A 22,497-nucleotide genomic window follows, 5' to 3' on the forward strand; every position below is an offset into this window, starting at 1 on the left:
ATCCCAAAAAAAAAAAAAAAGAGAGAGCGAGAAAACACGTTTCGCCCAACCAATCCTCCCCTCACATGTTTTTTCTTCTTCACATCGTAAAAGCTCTCGTCTTCCCGTCTTTTCCCCTATCCATCTCTCTCTTACAAGCTATCTTTATCTATATCTATATCTACACCGACATATCCATAAGCAATCGGCTCTGAATTTTGACTTTAATTTTGGGGGAAAGAAGGAAAGGAAGAAAGATCAAGGAAAAGGCCCAAAAAGATATAAAGGGATTAGACTTGGAGATTGAATGCTTGCTCTGTTTTTTTTTGGGGGGGTTCTGCTTGAGGGAATTGAGGGGATTTCTGGGATTTGGTTAATTTGGGTGAATTGTTAATTTAATTGGAGGAATCGAGGTGGGATAATTTAGGGTTTTGGTGGTGGTTGATTAATTTATTTAATTTAATTTGATTGGAGATGGGATTGGACGGTGGGGATATTCTAGATGACGGCGATGGAGTTGGAGGAGGAGGAGGAGGAGAGGGAGAAGGGGAAGCATTGGTCACCGTTCCGTGTTCGATTTGTTTGGATGCTGTGACTGATAATGGGGATAGATCTTGGGCTAAGCTTCAATGCGGTCACCAATTCCACCTCGGTGAGTTATGATTTTTTTTTTCATTTGCTTTGTTCTCGCGGTTTTAGTTATTTTGATTGTATAATTTCCCTTGTAATTTTTGAGATCTGATTCTTTAATTTTAGATAACTGCAAAATGATCGAGAAAGAGTGGTCAATTGAGTTTAATTTACTAAGTTGGGGTGGATTGAAGTTTGTATTTTTGTGGTTTTGGATTATTCCAATTTGATCGGTTTTTGCTATTTTATTTCTCAATTTTTGCTGAATTATGTGCTTGGTGAGGTGGGCAAGTGTGTTTATACATGCATGAAAGCTGTAGAAATATTTACTAGTATTATTTGTTTTGAAAATAATGTTGAATTGACGATCTAATAGTGGCAGGGAAGGGTTATAGTGAGTTGGGTTGATTAAAGTTTGACCTTTAGGATTTGGCTACTTCCACCACTACAGGTTGTTAGTGTTTTCCACAACATCTAGATAAATTGTGGCTTGATCGTTTGTAAAAGCTTAATTTTCTTGGGTTTTGGTCAAGTCATGGTTTGTTGGTTGCAGCACTGGTATTTGTGGAAAATGCGTTTGAGAAAAGATGATAATTTTTGTGTGTGTGTGTGTGTTTTTTTATGGATGTGGGCGGATGTATTTTAAGAACTTCCCAAGAGATTGTATTGATTTATCTCTCAAGTGTAATTATATTGGAATAGAAATGATGGCTGTGGATCCACTCAAATAGATATACCGTCACATTTGCACAACTTTCATTAATACAAGGCATTAGTACTTTCTCTTAGCTGTAAAATCTGATAAAAACGAAGCAGAAGGACAACCTTACATCTGATTCTTTTGCTTCCCTTGAGTGTATTGAACAGTGAGCTGATATTTCGTAACCTGTATTGGATAATTCAGTAGGTGGTGCACTCATTTCTTGAATTTTGGAGCAATCAATTGATCTTGCTAGACTTTGTGTTTCTGTTGTGCTCAATTGATGGATTACCGCTTTCCCTTGGACTTAAGAGCCTGAGGTTATTACTTCCCAGTTGACTTTGTGAAAGAAGGGCTAACTATTTAGATTCCAATCTTAGTAAAGGCAAGAAGGATTGCATTAGTCAAATGCTCATAAAAAATGATGGCACATTTTAAGACTAGGAGAGAGTTATCCATCATTCATACCAAAAAAAGTATTTGATATATGGGAATGATTGCTGGCCGTTATTTTTCAAGAATGGAAAAAAGACCCTTTAAGTTTGAAAGTTATTAAATGCCATCTGCTTGCCCATTCATTCTTTGCTCCTTGTATTGTTCCTTTTAAGAGCTGAAGATATCATATAATTTCCCAAGGATTTGGCTAGTTACTATTTATAATCATATTGCATTTTTCTCGAGTCTTGATGATTGTGTGAAGGTTTCTTTATATTTAGGTCTGAATTTTTAGTAAGAATTTTGACAGTGTTCTGGTGTACTAAAAGATTGACTTTCTTTGCAATCTGCTACTAACGAAGAAAAGAAATGGTTTGAAGGTTTCCTTGGGTTTAGGTCTGAATTTTTAGTGAGAATTTTGACAGTGTTCCGGTGTACTAAAAGATGACTTTCTTTGCAATCTGCTAGTAATGAAGAAAAGAAATGGTTTGAAGACTGAGATTTGTGTGGCAACTTTTGGAATCAAAACCGCTGGCTGGACATTTGTAATCTAAGTAGTTAGTAGCCAACAGCCAGAAGCCTTATATACTATTGCACAATGTTCATACACCTAATATGGGCTCAAATTCTGGGGTAACAGCACCTGTTGATCACATGAAAACCTCACCATGGTTAACCATGGCACGCCTGTCTTTCACCATGCCATATTGCATGTGGCTGCTCTGCAGGTGTAACTATCCAGTTGTCTAAACTAACAATCATCTGAGTCTGAACCATTGCCCAGCACCCAATTCTTATGTACTTGTATATAATAAACTTATAGTACCCGGTTTGATTCTTATTGAGGGTTATATTATGCGCTAGATTCTTCAATTTGATTCAGTTGACACCTTTTAAAAAAGATTCTGTAGTGAATATTAGTATCCGATAAAATTCTGGATAACATGATGTGACAAAAATGCTAAATTTGATATGACCTTTTGATCTTCTTTGTCCTTTTCTGAGATTTCTGCTTTCTTTACGCAATAGGCTTATGTTTTGGCTGTGATTGCTCTCTGTTGCTGAAACTATTGCTTTATGCTTCATGAACTCTGATTTTCTATTTGGGAATGTCACTACATAAAAGCAAATCATCTAAAAAGGAACAGTATTGTACAATTCAGAAATTTGGTCCCATTTCACCAGAAAATATATAGTCAACTCAATATATGTTCCCTTTTGCCATTAATATTGCCGCTTTGATTGTGGTTCAGGATGCTGGGGCTTTTTTCAGCCTATTCAGAATTTGTCATTTGTGAAGTGGAATATGATAGACATATAATATGGGAATGTTGAATTTTGCTGGCTAACAGTCGATTCTATTGACCTATTGCTTCGGTTTTATTAGGGAATATTTGCGTTGGATGAATTTTTGAAGTACAATGCCAGGGATGGGAAATTGTGATAGACTATTGTCCTTGCTGAGGTATTATTGAGGGATAAAGATTTAATGATTTCCTTTTTTTTAAGAAGTAGAAAAGATATGTATTAGTAGGTCCTCTAATGACTTGAGGAACTTATGTGGTTTTAACTACAACTTTTAAGGATGTTTGAACAAGTTGGTACAGGAGTTCATTAAGAAAGGAAGCAAAAAAAATTGAAGTGCAAGGAGAGTTTTCAACCTTTGTTTTATTGTGCTGAATACTGAGTTGAGGAGGCATATATATATATTTTCAAAGCTGTATGGCCTCTTGAAACTCCTGATGTTATGTCCTCTTTTTGAGGACACCTGCTTGGGAGGCAATGTTAGGAGTTGGTTATCTAGGGGATACGAGGATAGGCTTAGCCCTTATTAGGAAAGAAGCTGGCAGGTTGCATAAATTGAGCACCTGTTTGTTATTGTAGCAATCTTTTCAGAATTTCTAGAGGTTCATGGGTATCAATATTAAAGTTGACAGCGTGCTTCCTCTCCCTTTCCCTTTCCATGTCATGTGGTGCATTTTGAAGGAGAGTGGTCGGTGGTCATCTGATACTTCATACAGTATTAATATTTTCACCTGCACAATATTCTTCATAACCTTCTTGAGTCCTAAAGAAATCAATCAATCAGAAAGCAGTTGAAAAGGGGTGAGCCTATCTCCCAACCTATCTCCCAACCAGCAGATGAGAGTGCCCTTTTTATGTCTTTATGTTCTACTGTGCCCCTATCCATTTTAGGATGACAAATGAAGAATTACTTCAGATGGGTTAGCATGTGCTACTTCTGTGAATGGATATGAAATCGAAACTTTCATTGAATTAACAGTTTGGTATTGCTTCTGGTTCATCGAATCTTCAGTTTGATTATTGGAACTATTATGATCTTGAATGATAGGTTGTGCTGTCATATATTTTTGCCAAGGATGTTCCTGTCTTGCATTGATTTCCTACTAGTCATTATGGAACATATTAAGCATAAGAGGTTTGAATTTTGGCCAATGTAATCAGCAAAATTAATGTCTTTAATGAATTCTATGGGAGCCATCTTTTTCTGTGCTCAAACAAACTTCACTGTGATTTGACGATGACTGACCGTTCCCATTTCTCCTATGGGTATGTCTCTCGTTCTCATGCAGATTGCATTGGTTCTGCGTTTAATGCTAAGGGTGCAATGCAGTGTCCCAATTGTCGAAAGATTGAGAAAGGCCAGTGGCTGTATGCAACTGGCTGTCGACAGCTACCTGAGTTCAACATGGATGAATTTGCTCATGATGAAGATCTTTATGACCTTAGCTACTCTGAAATGGTAATATATCTTGTTGATCCTCTGTTAAGAGTTTTTCTATGTTTTGGCTTCTGTGGTTTTCTATTTTTCTCATATTCTATGACTATGGTAGCTTGCTGATAGTCTGTGATTGGAAAAGAGTGTCACATTGACACACGCACAAGCATATATAAATAGCTTTGAGTTTGTAGAAAGAAGCGTTGTGCTGTCTGAGTTTGCTGACCTGATGTATTGCCACTTTGATTTTCCTACTGGCTCTAGTTTGGCTGCTAGTAATTACGTGTTAAATGTCAAGATGGAACAAGAACGAAATCACATTATGAAGAATGTAAGTGGACCATTAATAATCTTGGCCATCTTCTTCATTGAGAATCTGCATCTGGAGTTTGTGCTAATAATCTATATGCAGTTTGTTCCCCAGCATCTGTTAAAAAAAGAAAATAGAAAGAATAAAAAAACTGACTGCAAGCAATGGACGTTTCATACGATCTTTTGTATTTTGTTCCTTCTCTCTCATGCTGGTTGTCGCTATACATAAGATTAGTGAAGAGCTTTCCTTATTAAAGGTTGTGTGCTGAAGGAGTATTTTAGCTAATGAAAAGAAGTATCACCAAATTAGTATATTTTTACTTGTACATTGTCAATTGTTGTTGTTTTTCTGAGCTAGAAGTGTCTTAGGCTCTAGGAATTAAGTTCACACTTTTCTGTAATGAATGTGGCTCAGGGTTCTGGGCAAGAACTGGTTGTTTAATCTGTTGGTTGTAAGTTTGAGAAGACAACACTGAGTATAGCTGTGGACCACATACACAGTCATTATGGAAGGAGATGCGTCTACATGTTTACACGTGTTAAAGGACTTCAGGTTTCATTTTATTGATAACTGCCAACTATAGAGAAGTTACTTGATCTATCAGCACAAGAGTTAACTGCATTCCTGCAATTGCTCGAAGATAGAAACTGGAATTGTTTGTACATTTCTTTCATGTCCCGAATATCAGTTCCTTAAACTTTTTTCTTGATTAGCGTGTGATGTTTTGAAGTATGAACCAATATGCTTAAGTATAATCTACACACACTTATGCTCTTCAGGTTTGGATAATCATTTAGTATGCAGCAATGGTATATCTTGCTATGAAATTGGTTTCATATGGTGGCTATGTTACTGCACTTGATTGTGTTACTTTTTACTGGTAACTGAAGCTATGAGTTATGGTGTGCATTTTGTCTTGTGTTTTTTCCCGGATCTGCTGCACCTCTTTCAGAATGTGGACTACTATACTTGTAAAAACATGTTTTAGAATTCAACTTGTGGAATAATGTGCTCATACTTTTGTTTGCAACCACGTATGTAAATTATTAGAGTAGAGAATACTTCTTGTTCTATGTTTTCAATATTTATGACAACTCAAGTTTCTTACATATTAGCAGTTTTTGCAGTCTATTGGAGTTCATTGGTGTCCATTTAGCGGATTGACTCGGCTACCTTCATCTTTTGAGTGAGTACAACCACAATATACTTTCTAAATGAATTTGACTTTCGTTTCATGATGCATTCTTTTGTGAACTTTTGAATGCTACAGCTAATCTCTCAGTTTTCTATGTTTTTGAATTCTCACCTTGAGGTGGATTTGGTTTCTGCAACTGAATATCACATCCAAGATGCCATTTGTGTTTCATTAGTTGTTACCTCTGAGAAGGGGCTGAGCTAGAATGTGATTCAGTGGCGGCAAACTTAACATGTGAAATTCTACTACTAACGGTATCAAAAGATATATGTTTAACTAACAATGTAATCAATACATGCCAAAAGTTATGTACATAGTCAATTCAAAATTGAGCAAAAAAAAATAAAGTATCTCTCAAATGTCAAGTTCCTAATAAAGGAGTTTTCTTCTCTTCTAATAAAATTTCTCTAGATTTCTTGTTAAGATGAAAAAAAAAAAGAATGAGCACTTAGAGAGCTCCACTGCGCAAGTGAAAAACTTTTCAAATGGGTTTGTCTGCTGGAGCACGTTGGAAAAGACTGAGAAAGAGAATAAATGGAAAATTGAGTCTCTCTCTCTCTGTTTAGACAAGGTGTTATTTTCTATTTTTTTTTTAATTTTTAAGTGTGTTGACTTATTTGGACGTAGGGACATAAAAAGTGTGAAACACCAATAAACTTTTTTTGAAGGACAGTGGGGCAATTTCCTTTAAGTGTGGGTTAAACCTATAACTTTTTACCTATATATCGAGATTTTTTACCTATATATAATTGCCCCTACTTTACCTGCATCTCTGTCTCTAATCCAAAAAAAATTGCTCTTCCATACAGCTGTGTTTTGCTTTGTTTTTTCCCACTAAACTCTTCTAAACAAAAGATATTCAAATGTGATAGCAAGGGCTCGCAGTAAAGAAAGTATTAAGGACCATGTGGTGGAGCACAACTGTGGTGTTCTTACATCATTGAATGATTTCTACTATCCATTGGGGGGAAATACTGAAAAGGATTTTTCTTAAGTGCATGATATCATGAGTTTTTTGGGGTGGTGGGATTTGAGATCCTGATTTTATAATTCCCAGCTGTGAGCTGCATTTTTTACTAAAGCACTCTCGTCTGTTTTTGTTCAAATATGTGTTTAATAATGTATTGAGAATTTAGAACTACTACTTGTTGCAGAGTAGATTTAAAGTATAGGATCAGTCTGCCTCCCACTCCAATCATCTATTCTCTCTCCTCTTGTTATTTGTGTAGAGCATTATATGCTCCTAGAATAGTAGGAACACACAGAAAAGTCATTTGGAGAAAGTTTAATCATTGTAGTGCTAAGCTTAAAGCTGAAAGGCAAATATTTTATTCAAGCTAAGAGAAACACAAAAATAGGGGAGAAGCTCCTATCTTGTTCAATCACCAGATCCAAGAGCTTGACTCTTTGATATAGAAAATGAAGCGTTCGTGGATTAAAGAATTTAAGCTTCATGATTTTTGATGCCTGTTGCCTGTAAATGCCAATAGGAAGAGAAGAAATTGGATATGTTTTCTGCATAAGGAGAAGTTCAAGGTCATCCAGTCCATTTCTACTTTGTGACTACTTAAATAGAGTTCTAAATCCATTCCAGTAAGGAAACCCACTCAGTTTTCAGTTAGATGGGAAGGGATATACGAGGTCCAGTGGTAGCCTAACACACAGCACTGCAGAAAGCTTTTAAGGCGTGCCAGAATTTTGGTGTTTGGTTAAGTGCGGGAATTGCTAGTTTTTGCACATAATACTTGTCTAAGTGGCTTATGGAGACTCTGGTTTTCTGGATGAGATGTAAATTTAAAGTTCCTAGATTTCCTATTCAACATTGTATTGATTATTTTTGTTAAAAATACAAGAATTGTTCACATTAACAAGGTTTGTTGTCTTCAAGCTTTGATCCATTAGTTATTGCCTTTTTTGAAAAAGGTCTGTTTCAGTATAATTGGCCATTGTGGAGGTGAGGGAATGGTTAAGGACTGCAATCCAAGGTGACAGGCCAACCTAGTCGGCCCTTGATACCTTGAACTGAAGATTTTAGGTTGGAAGTTTGGGTTTGAGAACTTGGTGAAGGTTGACCATTCGTTATCAACATTAGAATGGGCTGTACTGATTATTTTTCTGTAACCCTTGCTCAACCACCAGCAAGTCACTATTCTGTTAATGTACTTGTACTGGATGTTTCATGTTTATTTATGGCATTTTGTTTTTTTGATTAAGGCGACAATTGATGTCACATTAAGGTTGTCTTGCTTTGATTTGGTCATGGTGTTGTCACATTGCATTTTGAAGTTTAGAGTTACTTTGTTTCTTTCCCATTTACAGTGTTTTGACATGTTATCTTTTTAAACTTTGCAGAGAAGGAGAATACTCATCTACTGCATGTAAGGTCTTTTCTTCTGACTTAAAGCTGCAAGTCTTGTGAAGCTTGGTAATTGATAGGGCATTTCCTATTTTGCAGATCATGAAATTTTTGGACAACACGCTATCCTTGCTGAGCATACAGCTATATCATCTGCGAGTCATCCATGCCCATATATTGCCTACTTTGGACCAGTCCATCCCTCATCATCAAATTCAAATGCTAGCGTTTCCGATGGTTCTAATTTTAATAATCATTGGAATGGTGCATCTGTACCAAATGAGATACCTGCATCTTATGCTTTCCCTGGCATGGATGTTCATTATCACAGTTGGGATCACCATTCCTCCCCTTTCCCTACGACAAGCAGTCGCATTGGTGGTGCTGATCAACCCTCAATCCCATCCGCGGCTCAAAGAGCAGCTAGAACGAATTCTGATGTTCCGAGATCGGGATCCTTTGTGCATCCTTTCATTGTTGGTCACAGGTTGGTATTTGTTCATCAGTAATCCGATATGCATTTACTGGATTAGGCGTCACAACTTCTTTTGTAAGTAGTGTTGTACTAGAATATGCATGTATCCTGTAACTGGGCCAAAGCCCTCAAAAAGTACACAAGTCATTGCCAGATCAAAGTCCCTAGTCTCCCAAAGGGAATAGATTGAATTAATGAATAGGACTGAGTTCTATTGTTCAGAAGGAAAACATCATCTTAGACACTTTTATTTTATATTGAACGAGCAAAGTTGATTTTAGGTAGTCCATCTCAGAAAGTTTCTCACCAGCCAGTTTAACTATAGGCAATATCACTATCAGCAGCAGGCCTTAGCTATTTTTCCTGTGCGATTGTTTTGTTGTTTTTGTTTCCTTTTTTTAACATTATGATATTCTGAATTTGGACACAGTTCTGCTGCCAGAGCTGGGAGCTCAGTTGTCTCATCAATGATTCCACCTTACCCTGGCAGTGTAGCTCGGACCCGAGACCGTGTTCAAGCTCTTCAGGCATATTTTCAGCAACCAAGCAATACACCATCAATACGCAATCCAGTGATGTCTGGATCGCGGAGATCAAGTGCTCATAGGAGTGTGGCACAAGTTGGTCCAGTTGCTTCATCGTCTGACCAGACTGGTGCTTTTTATTTCATCCCTTCAAGTTCATCTGGAAGAACCTATCAAGAAGCAGAAAATTCCCTGCCCAATCGCTTCCATGGTTGGGACCGAGAACACTTGCCTTCCTTTCCCTCGAGTCAGATTGATAGAGACTCGGGTTGGGGACCATTCCATCAAGCAGCTGGTGGGGCTGATGGTAGTCTCAGGACTAACAGCTTTCGTCAGAGGCATGGACCTGAGAGGATGCCATCACAAAATCGGTCATAGACTGCTTATTATGTTGTGATGAAACGTTATGATAACTATGACTGAAACACAATTTATATATAATGTTTGAGAAACAATGAACAACAGTTGTAGCCTGTCAAGATTGGCAGACGAAAAACTGTTAGATGGCCTTAAAAGTTTGGTGGCCAAGTGATTGTGTGATGGATTTTGGCTTCCTTCCTCGTGTCTTTGCCTGGGGGACAATGAGATCCACTCTTCAATGGCAAAGTTGTAAACATTTCCAGCAAATTGGCTTTGAAATTGTTTTCATAACGAGTAACATGACATCCATGTTCTCAGGAAATTCTCTGAATAAATCACTCATTGGCTGTTCATATTTTAAAGGTGAATTAAGGTCAAGAAACCGAGAGCGAGCAATTGCCTTGCGACTCCGCTGGCTGAAGGCCCATTCTCGATTTTACTTTCTTAAAAGAGCAGACTCTTTGTAGACATGGGATCTTAACTCATAACTGGATAAACGCCTAAGCGATTTTGTCATGTTCCCCATTCTCAACCTTTTCGCCACTTGCGTGATGGTATCTTGTTCTATTCTCTTTGCCTTCCGACATCTTTATTATTTATATATTTAAAGCATGAACACCAAATTTGATGTTAAAATTTCTGTCAAGGAAGCCTTTCTTCCATTGGCAATTTAGACAACTCACTTCCCGTTCTTTTATCTTTTGCCTGCTTCTCGCCTCTCAATAAAACCATATAGTAACTTCCTTGAAACTTCCACTAGGGATACAGAGAGTCCGACAAATGCTAATAAAGATTCTAATGTGCATGAACGTGTTCTCGAGATATATATAATTCTTTCCTCTACAGCTATAGCCCCAAGGCAATTTTTGTTCCTTTTTAAGAGCACTCTACTAAACTTGTAGGCTTGAAATGTTATAGAAGATGATATCCTTCCGTTGCATGATGCATATTGCAAATTTCAGGACATCTTCATTCGCCGGAATTTCGCGAGGCAGGTACCAATTTCATTGAAGTACCCTCTAGCATGGCCGTAGCGCGCCTCCCTTTCAAAAGATCAGTCGGAGTTCCCCCCGAAACCACTTCCTCATCAATCTCTTCACATCGAACACTACTTGCTTGTTTGTTAAACATCATTGTAGCAAAATCTTTATCAGGAGGCCTACTTATCGAGATCAAGTTCTTTCAGAAAGCAAAGCAAAATCCTCGTATGATAATAGGGAAGAGAGTAAAAAGTGATGGGACTTTTACCACAACCACGTCACTACATCAATAAAAGCAACAGCGCTATATATACCCATTGATGCGTAAGACGACAACCATAATATATAAGGATAGGATATGCAGAAGGAAAATGAGAGCGCCGACAAGAGAGGACACAGTAATCAGAAGTTCTAATGCGAAAATCAATCTCCACATCATAAGGTATACATATTTATCAGGCCAAATTCATACGTCATGTAAGTTCTGTGAAGGGGGGATGAAGGTGACAGCATGTTCCTTGCAAAAGCCGCAACACAATATTACTAATCCAAATCCCAGGGAACAAATGATTGGGTCCTAAGTCTGCTCCGTAGAACCCTCATTTAAAGGCAGCCAGGTAGAGCTTGAATCAAAGCTTCAATCAGATCTCACCTGTAAATTACAACAATCAAAAAGGCAGTTCCTCGAGTACAATATAATTAGAAAATGGAGGAGAAAGCATACATACAGGAGATAGAGATCCAGAGATGCTCCTGCTTCGGCTCCTACTAAGGCTTGGACTTCTGCTTGCATATTTGCGGCGCTGTGAGATATACAAGATTAAATGGGATCAGTTTTGTCGAATGGAAAACAAGAAGTAATCCCAGAGGAGTTCATGACTTACAGATAGTATTGGGCTTCTAAATTTCCTTGGAGATCTGCAAAAATTTCCAAAATAAACCCATTTTAATATCCAGAACAGTCCAATATGACTTCTGATCCAAATGCATCCATGCTACCTCGACGTCGATAATCAAACCAAGGAAACAATATCTACCAGCAATCTTTAGCACCACTTAACATGCACACTCTTTTAGACCAATCCAAAATAATTTCACGTTCACTGTTGTCCCATTCTTCAAATCTGGTCTTCTCCAACGTGGGAGGACAATGATACACAATGCTAGGGCAAAGAGTAAGACAATTCGCTCCTACTTTACCAACAGCAAAGCTAAGAAGCTGTTGTAAACCACACAAAGATGATGCTGTCATCGTTACCTTGGGTTCAGAGTTACGAAGTGCCATTCTACTCTAGTTTTTGTTACTTTTTTGCAAAAACCACCTTAGACAAGAATCCACATTAGGAAAGAATCCATCATCTTCACTAGGGAAGTTAGCACCATGGGCATCACTTGCCACAGTTAAAAAAGTATTAACAAAATTTACCATCCAGGCTATGCAGCAGGTGCTCATCAACTAAAACAGCATGCAGCCACAGGGCCCACAACCAAGAGTTGCATGATATTTGAGCACCATAATCCTCAAGTCCCTAACATGCAAAATCCCCAGATCGCCGCGAAAATCCAGATCTAGAAAACAAAAAAACCAATCTTCATAACAGTATCATTAACCACAAAAGGTGGCAAGTCCTTTCTGAATTGACCCCTATCCCCGAGGATAAAATGGATTGTGACACTTGAGAACAAAAGACATCTAGCATACGCATATCTTATCAGAATTACTAATCTGAAATTCACCCAGAAGTGAAGCCAACAGTGCTGACTTTTGTGAAGAAAAATATTTTCTTCTTTTTTCCAAAAATTGTCAACTACTAAGGTGCCTTTTGAACAGACTATTAAAATGCCTGAACGGGACAGACTTCTGTGTAACTAGAAGTTAAAATGCATTATGCTAGAAAGCAGCAGTGAATCTCCTTTTCCAGTTATTGGAAAAAATTAAGGTGCCTTTTTGACTGGTGAAACAGAACAAAAAGCCTAGATAATTCCATATGTTTTACAGGAAAAGAGACCATAATATATAAATGTAAATTGAAAACTTCAAGTAGAAGATCAAAAATTTCGTATCTTTCATCTTTTTTTAATTTCATTTACAAAATTGGGTGGTCAAAAACTATCCATCTCATATCAGCAACATAAGAAGCAAAACATTTTGCTCCTTTAATGGTTTCATCTTAAAAACTCAAGATTACTAAAGAATAAGTAACAGAACATGCAGCAGTCATCCATAGATGACAAGCTTAGCATTAGAAACCAGAAGCTGGACCAAAAAAAAATAAAAAGGTTTTATATCCAACAAGAAGACGAGGAAGGAAAATGATTGGTTCAGTGATATCCAAAGAACTAAGAAACATCCATCACTAGAATCATAATCCGAGTAATAAGCCACGTAATAGAAGCATGCAAAGAAGAATAGGGAAAATGAAAGAAAGATCACACACTGTTCCAAAAAAAAAAAAAAACAGAGAGGAGAGAAAATAATAACCACTTAAAAAGCACTTTAAATGGCATAAAGGCACTAGCTTTGAACAAATTATTTCTCAGATGAAAACACAATAAAGCACAACCATTAAAATCAAAATGGAGAATTTCATATTTGGAAGTAGTCTTCTGAAAATGACAGTTAACCCTTCAAGCCTGTGATAATCAGGAGAGAGAAGAGAGTATGAATCATATAGCAATTTTGACTTAGCTTCATAATACATATACCTCATGTTAAGCTTGTTGACGCAACAAATCATGAAAATATAACATCTCAGGAACTCACTCTGGCAGTTGCTGATAAAAATACCAGCCAAATATCTCCCCAAGACAAGACTAGTAGCTGCACATCTAAATCTCATGCATTTAGGAAACTACAATACAGCTATACCAGACACAGAATATAACAGAACTGGAAGGCTTCAAGCACCAAAAAATTGTTTGATAAGCCAAAGAAAAAAGCACAGCAATAATCTACCTTGAAACATAACGAGGGGAGTCAGACAGAGCCCCTGATGAAACAGACCTTGAGAGAGATCTAGATGGAGAGCGACGAGAGTATCTGGCCCTTGGAGAAGCACTATGTAAAAGCAAAGTCTGTCAATGGGTAGAGTAATTCAGACAAAAATTAGAAAGGCAGATAAATTTAGAATTCATCAGACCTCCTGCTCCTGCTGCTGTAGCTATAGCCAGGACTCCTACTCCTTGAATAGCCAGGACTCCTACTAGGACTTTTGGAGAAGCTTCTTCGTAGATCGTACTCCTCCACCTAAAGTTTCACAGACAAAAAAAAAAAAAAAAATGAAAACGACTGTCTAATAACACCAAGATAGAATATAAAGGGTTCATCATTACATACCCGTATGTAAGCCCGGGAATACTGATTGCGAAACAGAGAATCATCAAGTTTCCGTATCTGCAATGAATTGAGCAAACAAGTAAAGAACATTATATCATAGCCTGCCTTCCTTCTCCTTTTCAACAATGAAGAACTATTGAAAGATACATATGGCAACTTTCAACAAATCAGGGGCAAATTGCAATCAAAATAAAATCATGGACAGAAATCTAAAACACTGCAAAGGAAAGATTGAAGATCACTAACATTTAAAAATACTGGAACATAAAAATGGAACTCTATGTCCAGTATTAACTTACCGCGTACTTCATATCATCATAGTTGGTGTAATCAATAATCCCTCTCATACCTACACATGAACCATGACAATAAAAACAGTTATCATTCCAAATATAGTGTTATAAAAGAATCAAATCTTCAAAAGGCATTAACAGGGGAATGAGTACAAATATTAGAAAACTCAGAATGACAAACTTAAGATACTTAAAATTTAAAAATAGGACAGTCATAATAAACTGTTTGCTGACAATCTTAAAAAAGAACAAATAAAAGACAAACAAGCTAGAAAACAACCATTAAGTAATTTTAACATCCACAGAAGATGCTCCAAAAAAATACATTTACTAAGATGACCACCCTAAAAAAATTTAAGTAATATGCACCAGGAAAAAATGTAGTGTTATTCCACGAATAAGCAGTGTATTACACCTCTTCTCCCAGCAAATATATTTGCAACTGGTACATAAATTCATGCTATTAATAATAAATTTAGAATCCTAGTTTAACTGTTAACGTCTCTCTCCATCCCTTTAAGCTCTACTATTTACAAGGTCATTATAATCATGATAAATGAAAAACCACCCCAAATTATTATTTTTTAAAATAGGATGATTGTTGAGCATATCCACATGAATAGACACACAGGCATTCCTGCGTGGGGATTGTTCCTATGAGCAGTAATGGGTAGAGGTACTTTCCAACAAAAAGGTTTGGCACATCAGAGGATCCAGAAAAGTCTACACTGAAGTTTAATAAGTTGTACAGTTCAGCTCCATAAAGCTAAATATTTGCGTCGTCCTGAGATGCACAGTGTGGCCTCAGAGAATAGTAGTATGCGACAAACAAGTAAAGATTTGCCAGAATTCTTTTTATAAAAATCATCGATCAGCCCCCTCATCCACATTGAGAATGGCTACCAAACAGATGTAACAAAAATACACATAACCAAACACCAGGCTGACATAGATGTGCTAGATAAACCTCTAAGTTCAACTAGTGCTATGGGCACACCCATGTCTGTGCAATTTAAATAAATAAATTTAATATAAATTAATGTGACATGAATTTTTCTTTATTAAATTGATAGTTATTTTGATAATTATACCTACAAGTGATTATGCTGGCACATGTTCTTAGGCAGTTAGGTTGGAAATTATGTTGGTTATATATAATTGGGTAGTTAGAATAAAAATTAGTTTTTAGGTAGTTAGAGTGAATATTATGCAGGTTATATATGATTGGGTATTTATGATACTAATTAGTTTTTCTGAGGATAACAATATAACTGTAAAAAGTGGCAAAATGTGTTTACACCAACCCCCTCCTTTCACTTTATATATAGTATAGTATTTTGCTAAGCCTACAGAAGGTGCTGAAACACAAAACCAGTGACACTTAAGCCCACAGAAATTTGCAATAGACTCTTAATATTAAACAAAAACACAAATTTATTCCAAATAGAAAAAATATTAGACAACTCACCATCACGATCACGGAAAACTTGAGAGAAACAGACATCACCTGCTCGACGCATGTGATCCTAGTAAAAGAGATAAAACTAATCAATTTTAAGAAAGAAAGAACTAAAATCAGATAGCCCTCTAACTAAGAAAATCTAGAATTCTCACCTTCAAGTCCTGCCATGAAGCAGAAGGTGGCAGCCCTGTGACCAAAACTGCACAAGTTTGAAGTGTTACCAACAAATTCTACATGTATTACATCCTTAGCATAAAGCAAACCAATAACACGTAGCAATTACTCACCACGATAGTCAGAGCGCCTTGAAACACCACCACGACTCCCTCCACTACTGTAACTGCTGTAGCGATCATATGATGATGATGATCCTCGCCCACCATGTGCGAGTTCAACCTGCAACAACATGGGGTAAACAGACAAAATTAAGCAATTTGATACACATCAATCAACATAGTCAAAACAAGGATGGGGAACTAACCCTTAATCGGTGACCATCAAAGTTATAACCATCTCGACCGCGAATAGCATCATCAGCATCACGGTAATCATCAAACTGAGCGTATAAAGAGTCCATAAGTCAGAATAGATAGTGAAACACAAAATTAGAACAAAAAAAGCTACTGTAGATTTTCTTTTTTCAGAAAGGCCTGCACCAAAGAGTTCACCTTGTTGATTGTCAATAATCCAGGCATAACTAACCACTAATGATCCATTGAAAACTCAAATCCTGAATCAATCGAGAAACTCACCTCCACAAATGCATAACCAGGTGGTCGAGGAGGAATTTTCAAGTCAATATCCACAATACGACCATACTGCAATAAATCATTAGAGAGAGAACATAAAAACAATTAGCAAATATTGACTTGTACATGCACATACTAACCAACTAGGAAACACGACCCAAGGACCTCATGCCATACTCTATTCGGTCCAATCAAGAGAATCTCAACATCCGATGACAAATGCATGCACATGTCATTTCTAAATATTAGGCACCAATGAAGAAAACAGAACTAAATTACTCCAACATAGGAATGCATCCCATGATTCAGCCACAAAATCATCCGAAATTTCAAATTTAACACAAAAATTATTTGATTAATGGCAAAAGTTTCGACCTTGGAATCCCAATGGTTGTGCTTCAAGCTAGTCTAATTCCAGCATAAGGTTTAATACCACAGAAAACAAGAAAAGGGGCTCTGTTCTTTAATAAAGGTTTAGCTTATTCCATTTCCCTTCTCCGCTTTTCATAGTATCTCTTTGCCCAAAATAGCATCAAAGGAAGGTTAACTCGCAGAATAGACAAGCAGCCTTGAAAATATAAGTTCAAAATTCAACTTAATTACAAGCATATGACCATATTTGTATGGTTAGAACATAAATTCAGACAGTAAGGCACTAACTACAACTAATCTTGAGGAATGCTTATAAAAAAATAAAAGTAAAATAAAATACCTTGTAAAACAAGTCTTCCACTTCACTCTCACGGATATCTCCGGGGAGATTTCCCACATAAATGGTTCGGCTTGAGCGGCTTGAGCGACCCATTTCTTCCTGCAATCATATAAAATTGGTGGCATTTAAAAACACATAAAAGTGACATTACATACTTGTCATAAAAGCTACAACCAGGAAAAAGAACTAAATATTCATCAACATTAGACAAATTCAATGATCTAAAATAAAACTGACTGTGATTAATGATAAAAACTCATAATCGATGAGAGCAAAAGACCCCTTGCACTAATTTATTAAATCCCAAAAAATGGCAGACAATGAACTCATTAATTAAATTTTTTTAAAAAAAAACCGAGTAACAAGCAAAAAATCAATACCTAAAAATTCATGGAAACAACAAACAACACAGTACTCCCAACCCAAACAGAAAAGCAAACATTTTTACAAATATACTGCATGAGGTAAGTCCATATAACACTATAATTCATTCCAATCACAGAATTTCTTATTTGGACACCAAAAATCAATAACCTCAATTCTGTCTCTCTCTCTTTTCTTTTTCCCTTTTTGCACAATATACAAATACCAGAAAGAGAAAAAGAGAGCAAAAAGCTCTAAAGATTCTTTTACTCTTCAATTATGAGAATCTAAGATTCCCAAAACCCTAATTTCTTCATTCCCCACCTTTCTACAGTTAATCAACAATCAAAGCCGTTGAAAAAATTCGGATCAATTCTAAAGCTAAACTGAAGTACCATTACAGGTCCAAAAGGAAAAAAAAAGGATCAAGATTGTTCAAAATTGACAGGAGATTAGAATAACAAATAGATGAAGCGTTAATAAATTCGCGTCTTTTCTAGTCGTAGTAGACTGGAAATAAATTTTCTGGATTGAAAATTCATTTTCTAGATAGCTTATAAATCGATTTCTATTAAAAATTCACTAACCTGATAAAGAATTCGACCAGAGACTTCGTTTCTTGGGTGGGTTGAGAGAGTCTGGGAAATATTTAAAGTCCGAGGAGAGATGCGACCAATATATAGAGAGAGGAAAAAGAAAGAGTTGGATTTTTGGAACCTGATCTGACACGCGTACGGGTGGACGGTTTAAGGGTGACTGACTCTGGTTTGACATGTGTACCCCTTTTGGCCATTTCATGGCTTCCACGACCACGATCGATACTTTTGTGCTGTTTGCCCGTGGTAGGTTCACGTCATAATAATCTATACAAACAATAGAATATATAATGCTGAAGAATAGCATTTGATATAAACACTACTTTTTAATCATCTTTTGAGTTTTTTTTTATTTTTATTTTTTCCTAAAAAATGGAAAAAAATTTTCCCCAAAAAAATAAAACAATCTAAACAAGACCTAGGCTCTGCGGACATTAGGGGGTTTTCCAAATACATGTTTTTCTTTATGGAATTTACAGTAACATAATCCAAAAATAACCCCAAAACACTAAGGGTACGTTTGGTTCCCCGTAAAATTGGGGTTTAGAATTGAAATTGGGATCCCAATTTCAATTCTGCTGTTTAGATTCTGCCCTATTTAAAGAATTAAAATTGAATTTAAATTCTATGGGAATCCAATTCCATAAATTGAATTCTTTACCGGACCAAAAGAATTCTAATTCCAATTCTACAACTAAACCGGATCTACACGCGGATCTAACATGGATCAAAAATTAAAATCGGGTCAAGCATAAGTTGCAAGAAATAGCTTCCCGTTCCGATTGCTCCTTCTCCACCATTGTTACCACCTCCAATGCTAACCTCTCCTGCCACTGTCTTCCCCCTGCCTTCTGTTTCTCTGGCCACTCCCTCCATCCTTTACCAATCCCGCCACCTTCCGCCCATCACTTTGCCCATCGCAAGACCTACTCCGTCCAATTTTTGTCACTCCGTCTCTACACTTGTCTCTGCCACTCCTCCATTACTGCTGTCATCACCATTATTCCTCTCAGCCTGACATTCTGGGCTCTCTCCTTCAGCTCTTCTGCTTTCCCCAAATTTCAGACACATTTAGGGCTTATGAAAGGTAACTTTATCTTTGAAATTTTTTCAATTAATCATTGGTTATGGGCTTTATTACATAGCTTTGTTTCATTGGACACATTGCAATGGTTTGTTCTGTTTTCATGTCTATTTTTTCTTATGATGAGTGCTAATCATCCTCTGTTATCTCTGTGTTTTAGAATGGAGATGGTAGTCTTGGAAGAGGGTTTATGTTTGTAGTGTTTTCTGGTTTTTATTTCAATAATAGTGAGCAAGTACCACTTATGAATGTGATAGCCCGTTTCCCTACTCTTTTTCCTGTTGCAATGCACTACGGGTTTAAGGCCCCTTAAGCAGGAATTAATGATATCTGCTCTTACATTAGTAGCTCTCTAGGTTCTAGTGGAGGCGCTTGCTTCCAAATGGGCTTTGACTGAGCTGTAGTTGAATATGAAATTATGTGAAGTCTGTATAGAAGAAATTCTGAAGGCTTAATAACCAAATACATCAAAAGTTAATTTTATTTCAAAAAGATTGTGGTGTTTTCTGTGTCTAATGGTATATTGTGGCATTAATTTAAATATTAATCAATTTCCTGGTTGATTTATCAGCTCTTGTAAAATGTTGAGTTGTTTGCTTCATGGTCTTTATTTCTATAAGTATGAGCTATTGTTGATTGGGATTCTTTATGTCAATTAGTAACTATATATCTTGAATAATTACTAACTATCCAGTTATTAGTTTGGTGCAATAAACTTGGTGCAATAAACTGAGATACTTTGTATGGGTGGCAACGTTTACTGATTAAGTGCTGGTTAATTGTTCCCAAAATGGTTGCTTGTCTTCAATTTTTGCACGCTTTATGGTAAAAGCATGCATTAGTTATTCACAAATATTCGGAATACCTTGAACACCAGTCTGCTTATGCACTATAAGCTAGTATACTGGTTTTCTACTAAGTTAGAGAAGCTGAGTGGGCGAATTTTTGGACTGAAGAGCGAATGAAGATTATTTCTTTTTTCTTTTTGTATTCTACTCAACAGACTTGTGTCCTTTTCACTTGTCTTGGACACCTATAAGAATGTACTGCATGCTACCAACATGTAACTTTGCATTGCCTCGTTGTGGCAGCTGGTGTTCCTGTTTTTAGGACTGCCTATGCGCATTTTGTTTTACCCCTAAGAAGTATCACGGATAGATACTTTGTTATGCCAATCAAGTTACTATTCAAGGCTAGCTCACTGCTGGTCAAGTAGGTGATGAACGTCCAATATGATCTATGATGTAGTGTTTTTTGTTTTTTTTTTTGGGTAAGAATTCGATGTAGTGTTTTTCATGACTGTTTAACATTATATGATTGTAAAGTAGATGTTCTAATTTCAATTTTGCACAACTTTTGAATGGTGAAAAACTTGTCAAGTTTACGGCAAATTTTGTAAAAATTAGTCAACTTAATTTCACTTTTGTGTATAATAGTAGTTAAACTCGAGCAATGAAGTATATATGTTATAAATGCCAAAGCTTAAACTTAATTTCGATGTTGGTGTATGATAAAATTAGCGACGAGGTATGGTATAAACGGTAATGACTTTTACAAATAATCCCACGATTGAATTTATTACAGGGTAGTGGAGAGAGGTTTTCTCCAATTAAATGAAGCAGAGCCTGGTCTACTTGAACAAGAACTTAAACTAATTGCTTGTAGAGTAACATCTGTAAATAAGCCTTGGATATAACTGCAATTTCCCATGATTAAGCCTATTAATTCTACTTTCTTATTTTGTTAACTTTTCACACCAGGTGCAGTGTCTTGTTCTTTAAAGGATGTGAGATTATTGTATACTTGTTGTAGCAAATTAGTGACCCAGTCAAATTTCTTGGAAGGCGCTGGATATTAGATGAGAATGATATTAAGAAGCAAGAGGCAGGTGCTTCCTTTCTTGTGAAAATGGTACATTTGCTCTACAGCTAAAGCAAAATGGTCATTGTGTCCTTATTCAAGGATTATTTGTCAAAGGAAAATGGTCTTAATTTAGCATTAAGCTTATGCAGTTTTACAGTCACCCTTACCTGACATGGAAACATTGTGAACTGGCATGGGCATCTGTGTCTTAAACCCCCTAAAAAATCAGGAGTATTTCATACAGGGAAAAGGAAGGTTGCTGGTGCATTTGCTGACTATATTTGTGTAAGAACTTTCCAAGGCAATTGTGGACTATATTTTTTGACGTCACCATCGAATTTTTGATGTTCATGAAGGCTGCGTAGGTCTGCAAGGAGGAGGAAAGTGGTGGTGCCTTGGTGTTTCAATGTTGAAGCTGATGGCTTGGTTCCTTTGTTTTGTGTTTTTGAAATCCACAATTGGTTGAATTCTTGTCTTACCTTTGAAGCTAGAAAGGACTATTACAATTCAAAAGAGCTACCTTTCTCTTTGGCTTGTTTTAGGCTTTTAGCGAGAATACATTTTTCTATTTCTTTTAGCGAGAATACATTTATTAAACTTTTAGTGAGAATGCATTCTTCTAAAGAATCGTGAATTTGTGTTGCAATAGTTTCTATTTATATTGTCATTGTTGGTTGTGGTTTTGCCTGAATGTCTCAGCTGGTTGTTGCTCTTGGGGCTTATCGAGGATTTGGCTGGTATTTTGCAAAAAAGGAAGTAATTTGCTTTTTTCATTATAGTAGTCATGGATTATATCAATATTTGGCCGTATCAATGTTTGCTTTTTTCAGACGCCAAGAGATTACTAATGGCTAGGATTGGTGTTGCTTCCAGAGGCCAAAAGTTTCAATTGCTAACAAACCATTTCAATGTTAAAGTAGCCAGAAATGAGGGCTACTTTTTCCACTACAGTGTATATAACCTCTATCTCTATCATGGTTGATTAAGCAAGCAATTTAGCACAAGTATTCTGCTCTTGATATGCAGGTGTCGATTTATATTATCATTGTTGCAATATTTTCTATTTATATTGTCATTGTTGATTGTAATTTTTGCCTGAATGTCTTAGATGGTTTCGGGTTTTTGGCTGATATTTTGTCAAAAAAGGAATTAATTTGCATTTTTCATTAAAGCTTGAGTAACAATTAGCTAAATGCAAGAAAAAGTAAATTAGTAAAGGTACAAATTGGTTTTTTCCTTTAAATTTTTAATAAAAATTAGCTAAATGTAAGAAAAAAAATAAATTATTATATAAAAACAAGGAAAAAAGAAAAATTTTATGTAAGCAAATGTTTCGTGAAAACAATTCTAA

The 22,497-nt window shown here is 36.4% G+C and overlaps 2 protein-coding genes and 1 long non-coding RNA gene across 6 annotated transcripts; 2 read left to right on the plus strand and 1 right to left on the minus strand.

Moving 5' to 3' along the window:
- Window positions 1–10,060, plus strand: LOC113732885 (E3 ubiquitin-protein ligase RFI2-like). Of its 2 annotated transcripts, none has more exons than XM_027258907.2 (6): window positions 1–631; window positions 4,339–4,508; window positions 5,925–5,983; window positions 8,345–8,370; window positions 8,448–8,835; window positions 9,254–10,060. In XM_027258907.2, the coding sequence occupies exons 1-6, from the start codon at window positions 454–456 to the stop codon at window positions 9,723–9,725; spliced, it is 1,293 nt and encodes a 430-aa protein (XP_027114708.1). In that variant the 5' UTR covers window positions 1–453; the 3' UTR covers window positions 9,726–10,060. The 2 variants fall into 2 exon arrangements, with proteins under 2 accessions (XP_027114708.1, XP_027114707.1); XM_027258906.2 differs by having other exon boundaries at window positions 62–631; window positions 5,916–5,983.
- A 1,019-nt stretch (window positions 10,061–11,079) lies between these two features.
- Window positions 11,080–18,324, minus strand: LOC113732887 (serine/arginine-rich splicing factor SR30). 3 transcript variants are annotated; one of them, XR_003458900.2, is made up of 15 exons: window positions 18,191–18,324; window positions 17,241–17,339; window positions 16,532–16,597; window positions 16,261–16,335; window positions 16,067–16,175; window positions 15,932–15,978; window positions 15,786–15,843; window positions 14,324–14,373; window positions 14,025–14,081; window positions 13,828–13,934; window positions 13,644–13,745; window positions 12,114–12,256; window positions 11,572–11,605; window positions 11,416–11,490; window positions 11,240–11,339 (listed from the first exon to the last, which is right to left on the minus strand). XR_003458900.2 is itself a non-coding variant. In XM_027258908.2 (14 exons), the coding sequence occupies exons 2-14, from the start codon at window positions 17,331–17,333 to the stop codon at window positions 11,325–11,327; spliced, it is 888 nt and encodes a 295-aa protein (XP_027114709.2). In that variant the 5' UTR covers window positions 17,334–17,339; window positions 18,191–18,324; the 3' UTR covers window positions 11,080–11,324. The 3 variants fall into 3 exon arrangements, 1 of the variants encoding a protein (XP_027114709.2); XR_003458899.2 differs by having other exon boundaries at window positions 11,080–11,339; window positions 11,572–12,256; XM_027258908.2 differs by lacking the exon at window positions 12,114–12,256 and having other exon boundaries at window positions 11,080–11,339.
- Window positions 18,325–18,693: 369 nt separating this feature from the next.
- On the plus strand, window positions 18,694–21,792 carry LOC113732888 (uncharacterized). The gene is made up of 2 exons (XR_011840943.1): window positions 18,694–19,286; window positions 21,044–21,792. It is a non-coding gene; the product is annotated as an uncharacterized lncRNA (long non-coding RNA).
- The last annotated feature ends 705 nt before the right edge of the window (window positions 21,793–22,497 follow it).

The sequence above is a fragment of the Coffea arabica genome, chromosome 2e (assembly GCF_036785885.1).
Source record: "Coffea arabica cultivar ET-39 chromosome 2e, Coffea Arabica ET-39 HiFi, whole genome shotgun sequence".
NCBI classification, from domain to species: Eukaryota; Viridiplantae; Streptophyta; class Magnoliopsida; order Gentianales; family Rubiaceae; genus Coffea; species Coffea arabica.